This window comes from Nicotiana tomentosiformis, chromosome 2 (genome assembly GCF_000390325.3).
Source record: "Nicotiana tomentosiformis chromosome 2, ASM39032v3, whole genome shotgun sequence".
NCBI lineage: Eukaryota > Viridiplantae > Streptophyta > Magnoliopsida > Solanales > Solanaceae > Nicotiana > Nicotiana tomentosiformis.
Window position 1 is genome coordinate 169028053 of NC_090813.1, and position 8890 is coordinate 169036942.

Below are 8890 nucleotides of genomic sequence, written 5' to 3' on the forward strand. Positions count from 1 at the left end.
ATCACGATACCCAACGGAGGAAAAATTGGGTCGTGACAAAGGCTATATCAGTTTGAAGACTTTAAGACTATTATGGGGGCTTCTTATTGGCTTTCAATTGCAGACTTAGTGCTCGAAAGAATATAACTTGCATATTTCAACTTAAAGACATGGCAGACTTGAAGACTTCTACTTGAAGACTTGACAGATTTGAAAACTTCGACTTGAAGACTTAGTGGATTTGAAGACTTTAACTTGATAATTCAACTTTAAAATTTTGCAGAATTGAAGACTTCAACTTTTGGTGAATTCGAAGGCCTCAACTTGACTTGGTGAATTTGAAGACTTTAACTTGATGACTTCCCAAAATTGAAGACTTTAACTTGAAGATTTGTCGAATTCGAAGGACTCATCATCACTTAGCATGTTTGAAAAATTCAGAAGACTTGGTGGACTTGAAGACTTCAACTCGAAGATTTAGGTAGATTTTAAGAATTAAACTTGAAGGTTAAAGTATAAGAATTAAACTTGAAGATGTAGCCACTTTGAAGAATTCAACTTGAAGACATGACAGACTTGGATAGTTGAAGACTTAGCTGACTAGAAGAATTTAACTCAACTTCAACTTAAAGATTTAGCACGCTACAGACTTCAAATCAATGAGATAGAAAATATGAAGAATTCAACTTGACGACTTAGCAAACTTGAAAAATTCAGCTCAAAGACATAACAGTCTTGAAACCTTTGCAGCCTTCTAAAGACTATAATTATCTCAAAGATACCAATCTAGGTGAAGAGAATCAAGTCATTATGTAGTTAACAAGTGAGTTTTTTTTTAATACTTTATGGATTTGAAGACTTAACGCACTTGAATAATGCAACTTTAAGACATAGCGGGCTTGAATACTTCAAATTGATGATGTAATAGACTTTACAAAATCAACTTGACTTAGAATTGGAGCCTTCAACTTAAATATTTAGCCTCTTATTAAAGAAACGACAATTATTCCATCAAACACCTCAATTTTACATGGAGGACTTGCCCCCATTGATCCATCAAGATAAGACAGAGAGTTCAACGAAAGAATACATGTACACCTAATTTTCAAGTGTCAATCAAGTAAATTATATTTCATCATACCTCATTTGAATAATGTCTTGGGTAATATGTATTTTTGACCCATATGACTGAACTTAGAATGAAATTCTAAGCTGCCTACGTACCTCGGTGAAGAGGATCAAGTCATTCCGTAGTTCGAAATTGGCGACTTTTTTTTTAATGTCCAAACTTTTGCCTAGGCTGCCTCTTTCGAGATTTTCAACCTAGCGAGCTTTTTTTTTTGGACAGTGCACATTTTATACTCTTGCGGGCCAGGTGTAACATGCAGTTTATGCTCATGTGTTAAAGAGCATATTTGTTTTCTTCAAGGATAGTATCTCTTCATGAATTTCCCATTGATGGGGCCAATCCGCAAACCATCTGAGCCAACAATCTTGTAAGCGCCACTTGAGTATACCTCTTGTACAATATATGGTCCATCCTACTTAGCAGAAAATTTTCCCCCGGATTGACGAGAGGTAATAATAGGCCTTTTGACCACAAGAACTTGGTCACCACTTGGAAAGATCTAAGGCGCACCCTTTTGTTAAAAGATCGATGCAGGCGAGCTTGATAACATTCAAGGCTTTGTTGAGCTTCTAGCCTCTTTTCATCAAGAGCTTCTAGTTCTTCAAGGTGTAACCGAGCATTTTCTTCATTACTGAGTCCTTCTTGAATGGTAAGCCGCAACGATGGGATTTGACGCTCAAGTGGAAGGACCGCTTCAAATCCATAAACAAGTGAATAAAGAGTCGCCTGCATTGGTGTGCGGTATGTGGTCCTATATGCCCAAAGAGCTTCTTCCATTATCTCATGCCAATCTCTCTTAGACTTAGAGACAACCTTTTTCAACAAGTTGCAGAGCGTCTTGTTAAATATTTCAGCAAGTCCACTGGCAGCAGCATAGTACATGGAGGAATTGCATTGCTTGAAGCCAAAAAGATCACATATTTTATTCATCAGCTTGTTATCAAATGGCTTACCATTATCCGTCAATATATATCGAGGAATGCTAAAACGATAGATAATATTGACTCAGATGAAGTTGGCCACATTTTCCTTCTTTACTTCCTTAAGAGAAACAGCTTCAGCCCACTTCGAGAAGTAATCAGTTGCGGCCAAAATGTATAGATGTCCACCAAAAGACTTTGGCAATAGACCAACAACATCCAAACCCTAAGCATCAAATGGCCAAGAAGCAACCGTTGGGTGTAATACTTCAGGTGGTTGATGTATGAAGTTAGCATGTAATTGGCAAGCTTTACACCTTCGAGCGTAATCTAAACAATCTTTCACCATGGTTGGCCAATAATACCCCATTCTTTTTATGTGGAAATGAAGTTTTGGCCCAGATTGATGCGCACCACATACTCAGAGTGTGCTTCTTACAGAGCTTGAAGGGATTCATCAGCCCCCAAACAACGTAGGAGCACTCCATCAAATGATCGTCTGTAGAGTGTATTCTTATAATAAAGAAAATGAGGGGCTCTCCTTTGGATTTCTGTCTTCCTTCGGGGATTTTCCGGCAATATCCCATAACAAAGATAATTGATTAATGGTTGTCACCAATCTTCAATTTCAACCTCAAGAACGGAAGCAAGATGCTCAACTTCGCTTTCTTCTTCCTCATAGTCATTTGGTGGAGTAACTACCCATCTTTGGCAAACAGCGACTTGCGTTTGATCAGGAAAAGATAATGTAGAAGTTATGGTTGCTTATGCATCAGCTCTCTTGTTTTCCTTTCTCGACATATGTTGAATAGTTACCTCTCCAAGCTAACTTACCAGTTTCTTAGCATACTTGTGATATAGGACCAACTCTAGCTTCTTGACCTCATAACTACCCAAAAGCTGATTAATCACTAACTTGAAGTCTCCAAAAACTTGTAGTTGCAATTGTTTCATATACACATCTATTTCTAGACCAAATATGAGCGCTTGATATTCAGCAGCATTATTGGAGTACCATTGTGTCAGAGTGAAAGAATATGGCAAAACTTCTCCTTGAGAAGTAATAAACACTATTCCAGTGCCAGCTCCTTCACGATGTATAGCGCAATCAAAATACATCTTCCAAGGAGGTTGAATTTCTATGACCATTCCATCTTCATCAGGCAATTCATCAAACAGCTCCCAATCATCTGGAATTAGATGGTCAGCTAGGAAGTCTTCTAATGCTTGTCCTTTTACCGCCTTTTGAGGAACATACACAATTTTAAATTGTTGAAATTGGAGGTACCACCTCGCTAATCGATCACTTAGGACTGGTTTAGACATGACAAACTTGATAGGATTCGCTCTTGAGACGAGTCGTACAATGTGAGCTTGGAAGTAATGCTTCAGCTTCTGAATAGAGAAGACACGTTCCAAACATAACTTCTCAATAGGTGAATACTTGAGCTCATTTGGCGTCATCATCCTACTCAAGTAATAAAGTGTATTTTCTTTGCCTTCATTATTTCCTTGAGCCAGAAGCGCTCCTACTGACCTTTCCTGTGCTAAAATGTATTATATTAATTAGCTTTCCAGGTATGGGGGCTGCCAGTACTGGAGGTTTTATCAGATAAGACTTAATGCCTTGAAAAGCATTTTTGCAAGCTTGGTCCCATTCAAAAGGAACCCATTTCTTCATGAGGCGACTGAACGGTTGGCATCTTCCAGCCAGATTCGAAATAAATCTTCTAAGATATGATAACTTACCTTGTAAGATTTTTAATTCATGAATATCCTTAGGCTCAGGCATTTTCAAGATAGCATCCACCTTAGTTTGATCAATTTCAATACCTCGGTGTCGAACAATAAAACCAAGGAACTTCCCAGAAGTAACTCCAAAGGCGCACTTAAAAGGATTTCGTATGAGTTGGTATCTCCGAAGCCATTCAAATACCATCCTCAAATCTTGCAAGTGATCATCTTTCTTCCTTGACTTTACTTCCAAGTCATCAACATAACACTCCACGTTTTTATGAAGCATGTCATCAAAAATATTTTGCATGGCACATTGATATGTAGTTCTAGCATTCTTCAAACTAAAAGGCATTACCTTGTAGCAGTATATACCTTTAGGGGTGCGAAAGGCAGTAAGTTCTTCATCCTTCGATGCCATGCAAATTTGATTATATCCAGACGGACCATCCATGAATGACATCGCCTCGTTTCCAGTCGTGGTATCAATCATGAGCTCAGGGATAGGAAGAGGAATTTCATCCTTAGGACAAGCATTATTTAGGTTATGAAAGTCAACACAAACTCGTATTTGACCATTCTTCTTTCTTACAGGGACAATGCTTGAAATCCATGTAGGATATTTAACTTCACGAATAAAACCAGCCTCAATAAGCTTGTTAACTTCGGTTTCAATCAAGGGAATCGGTTCAAGTCTGAAGCGACGTTGTGCTTGCTTCACAGGACGAGCACCTCATTTGACAGCAAGATAATGAACAACCACCTTGGGGTCTAAACCTGGCATTTATTTGTAGCTCAAAGCAAATACGTCTTTGAACTCTTTAAGTAGCTCAATATATTTGCTCTCTTTATCACCAATTAGAGAGGCACTTACATATGTGGGCTTTGGATCTTCAACAGCTCCGAGATTGACTTCTTTTAGTGCATCAACCATTATTTTTACCCCTTCTTCAAGCTCAGGTGGTACATCTTTAGCGTCTTCATCCAATTGAGGATCACCATCTTTGAAAGATATGTGATGACATACATGAATATCAAGGCACTTTTTCTCGACTTCCGTATAAAATGAAGCATTTTGTTCGTCATGAATGGTGATATGATATGATGACCCCACACTTTCTTCATCTTCCTCTCGTTCTTTAGTGTGGACTATATTATGCGCCTTTGCTTTGAGGACCTCTCCGCACGAAACTACAAGTTTGGTCTCTCGCCTCATTCTAGAAGGAATCAGACTTGGACAGTCTGTGGTCAAAATCTCCTTTTTAGCAAAGATAGGTGCTCCAATCCTTATATTACCTCCATGACGCTTGTTTTCTTTCTTTAATGGTCCCAACCTATCAAATACTAAGGTCCTTGGTTTTGTAAGTTGATCAAACATAAAAGGCTTCTTGTTAAGCGTCATAGACACTTCTTTAGCAGTAATATAGTTACAACTTGCCCTTTTAATGGAGATATGGATTGGCAGGGGTTGTTTGTAACCCAAACCTTCACGTGATTGCTTCAGGGGGTACCCTTCTCCATCATCATCTTTTGAGTAGGGTTTGAAGCTTCTAGGTGGGAGCTTTCCCAACTTGGATGGTTTATTTGGATCATATCTAGCTTTTGCTAACAACTTGCAGGCATTTGGGTCAAAGCCATCATTTGTGCGCTTTGCAGGAACTGCTAGATTTAGAAGCGAATTGGGGTTTGATGATTTGACAAACCTTTTAAGCAACTTTGTGGACGACTTAATTGCATCAATTCGCTTGATAGGAAGGGTCAAGCCTCCTAACACATTACCTTGCAGTTCAGAAGATGGATCTTCAACCTTCGTTACCTTTGGGACATAGCGAAGAATGGAAGTCACTTTCTTACTTGAAGATGCCTCGTTTATCTTGATTTTATCATAAATCACTTGATCCTTTTCAACCGTAACATTTGCCTTGCCAGTTGCGACATCAACCTTCTTTGCAACACTTTTGGTTGGCATCACGTCATCAACCTTAACCTCCTTCGAGACATAATTCTTTAAGTAGAAATTTGCATCGGTAAAGTATGATTCAGCCTCGGTAAAGGGCTTATCATCATCAACTATCTTCTTTTCGACCCCATCTTCATAGTACTTCAAGCACTTTTGGTAGGTGGATGAAACCACTTTGTTCTCGTGTATCCATGGCCTTCCTAACAAGATATTATATGAGGTCTTTGCATAGATCACGTGCATCCATGCACTCGAATGCAAATTTCTCATATTTATTTCCAATTTGATAGCCCCTATAGCTCTTTGCCCCCCTTGATTGAACCCTTGATTCATCAAACGACTTTCACATAGTTCATCCATCGGTATGCCAAGCTCTTTGACAGTAAGAAGTGGGAGAATATTGACGCCAGATCCATCATTGATCAAGATTCTACTTATTCTCTGTTCTCCCATAAAGCTAACCATAAATAGGGGATGATTATGGTGTGTTTCACCGAGCAAATGATCATCATTAGTGAATGTGATTTTTGCATCACAAATGTCCACTTCTTCAGAATTCTCAGTGAGTTTTTCAGGCAAGGGAGATGGCAGCAATGATGGATCCTCCTTCTTTGTCTCTTCTTCATCTATCTTACAACATGAGTCCTTGATATCTTTACATGAAGCTCGCATGCGTAACCAGCTTGGCAGGAATTCATCCATTGTTACTGGACGACGTAGCCTTTGATAGTGATTCTCCGCCATTTTTGTTTTCTTCCAATTCTTCTTTATCATTTTCTTCTTGGGTCTCTTCACCATTTTCCCCCTAGTTAATTGCTTACTTGACTCCCTTTGTATACTTGTCTTGCAGCGTCTCAGCCGAGCCACAAGAATCCAACCTTTATCATCTTGACCATCTCGTGACTCACTTTCCTCTTGAGATCTTTCCTCCACTATTAGTTTATTCACTATAGGGAGAAACAATGGTTTGCTCACATCGATAGGTTCAGAGTCACCAAATTTAATCGTATTTGGTGATGATGCAGCTTCGATGTCATCACATTTATGTACTTCGACAAAATTGCAAAGGACGATGGGATCAAGTGAACCAAAAGTGACAGAGACTTGATTCGAACTTTCCTTCTCATCCTAGAGCAAGATTTTTCCTTCAGCGGCCAAGTCCATGACTTTCTCCTTGAAGATAAAGCACTTTTCAATAGGTTGGCCAATCAACCAATGGTATTTGCAATAATTTGGATCATTGGTCCTTCCAGCTTCGCCTGGCCGCTTCATCTCAGGTAACTCAATGAGTTTCAACTCAAGGAGTTCTTCAAATATTGTTGGGACATCGGAGTGCAAGAATGGATATTCTTTCGCTTGCATTTCCTTCAAAGTTAACTTTCGGCCAACTTTATCCTATAAGGACGTTGTCTTCACACTTTGCTTCTTACTCACTTTTGTAGTGACCTTTAATGGAGAGGCATTAGCATTCATTGATTCCTTGCTCTCAGACTTCGGCACAAACTTGCTTCCTTTCTTTATTTCTTGTTTATACTTCACTCTTCGAGGTTCATAAACAGGTGGCCCTTGATTTCCACTTGAAGACATGCTTAACTCCATATCATGAGCACCTATAGACAATTCTTCAAAAGACTTAGGCTTGATACCATGTAGGATGTAGTGAAGTCCCCAATGCATTCCTTGGATGAACATTTCTATTCCAGAAACTTCACTAAGTCTGTCTTTGTAGTTGAGGCTTGCATTCCTCCATCGATTGATGAAATCAACAACCAGTTCATCCTTCCATTGACGTTTGTTTGTGAGTTCAACCATACTTACAGTGCGCCTTGTGATATAGAAGCGATTGAGAAATTCATGTTCAAGTTGCTCCCAGCTATCGATGAAACCAACCTCGAGATCAGTGTACCAATCAAAAGCATTTCCTTTTAAGGAACGGATTAACTACTTGACAAGATAATCTCCATATGTTCCAGTATTATTACAAGTTTCGACGAAGTGTGCAATGCGTTGCTTTGGATTTCCTTCACCATCAAATTGTTGAAATTTTGGCATCTTCAAACTATCAATTCTCGTAGTGTATGGCTTCGCATATATGAGAGAAGACTTAGCAGCAACGTCGTACTTATCTTTTATGGTTCCCATGATGAAGCCTTTCAATTGGTCAATGGGAATAACCCCGTCAGATGAAATCTGAAGTTCATTAGGAGTCATTGTCTGCCTTGCAGATGAGTCTCATTTATCTTGTATCATAGGAAGCTTTCCAGGTGCATGACTTGAATCTCCCTCCATCATGCTTCCAACTTTATCTGTCAGCTTGACAATTTGATTATCTTGATCTTGCATATGCTTCGTTAACCCTTCAATTATTTTTGTTAAATTTGCGAGTTGTTCTTCAACAGTTGAAGTGTTAGTCATAATTTCTTGGATAACCGTCGTAGATGGTGGAGCAAAGCATGGATTTTCTCTTACACTATACTTTGAGTGGAACAACTCACTTGGAGAGTTTGGAGCAGATCCAATGATCAGGACATCATCATCATTATGTGTGATGAAATTCTTAGATCTAGAAGGGCTAAGTAGAGCCAATGTATTTTCAACAATTTGAGCAATGTTCACTCTGTCTTCCAGTTCAGTTGAAAAGGATCTTTCCCCTTTTGAAGATCAAAAATCAAAGATAGGAACTGATGCAGACGGCATTTGAAATGCTTGTTGTCCCAGCAAGTTTACTTTGTTCCTAGTGATAGGTCCTATGCTTTCCATAGTAACATCCAACAAGTTTTTCACATCTGATGAAAACTTGGAATCTGTAGCCTTAGCAGTAGTGAGTTTGAAGTTGATCTTCTTAGGAGTCATTTCTGTATTCTTGAAATTTGGTAATTTGAAGAGGTAAGAGGTAGAGATTGTCCCACTGGGCGTGCCAGAAATTTGTAACCATAAATTTTCGCGTCGAGAAAAATAAATAATCAAGACTGAAAAATTGCGTAACAAATGTAGTATTTGATTTCAACAAATAAAAGTGTTACAATCTCTATGGTATTCCTGTGATTCTTCAAGAATATAAACTATCCTGATGAGCTTGATTTTGATTTTGATTCAAGGGCTTGTAAAGCTTGGTCTTGAATCTCCTTCTTGAGCTTGAATTTGGATTTGATCACGAACAAGTAATTT

General features: G+C 38.8%; 2 protein-coding genes across 2 annotated transcripts; both read right to left on the reverse strand.

Annotated features, from left to right (window-relative positions):
• Positions 1-1420: 1420 nt before the first annotated feature.
• Positions 1421-2038, reverse strand: LOC138906063 (uncharacterized). The gene has a single exon (XM_070194584.1). It carries the CDS (start codon positions 2036-2038, stop codon positions 1421-1423), a length of 618 nt encoding a protein of 205 aa, XP_070050685.1.
• A 75-nt stretch (positions 2039-2113) lies between these two features.
• On the reverse strand, positions 2114-3492 carry LOC117277410 (uncharacterized). The gene is made up of 2 exons (XM_033656830.2): positions 2863-3492; positions 2114-2254 (listed from the first exon to the last, which is right to left on the reverse strand). Exons 1-2 carry the CDS (start codon positions 3490-3492, stop codon positions 2114-2116), a joined length of 771 nt encoding a protein of 256 aa, XP_033512721.2.
• Between the last annotated feature and the right edge of the window lie 5398 nt (positions 3493-8890).

Coding starts and splice junctions, on each gene's coding strand:
- LOC138906063 (XM_070194584.1), bottom strand. CDS start 2,038: ATGAATAAAATATGTGATCTTTTTGGCTTCAAGCAATGCAATTCCTCC.
- LOC117277410 (XM_033656830.2), bottom strand. CDS start 3,492: ATGACGCCAAATGAGCTCAAGTATTCACCTATTGAGAAGTTATGTTTG. Junction 2,255..2,862: donor ACAAGTATGCTAAGAAACTG/GTAAGTTAGCTT, acceptor TTTGATGCTTAG/GGTTTGGATGTTGTTGGTCT.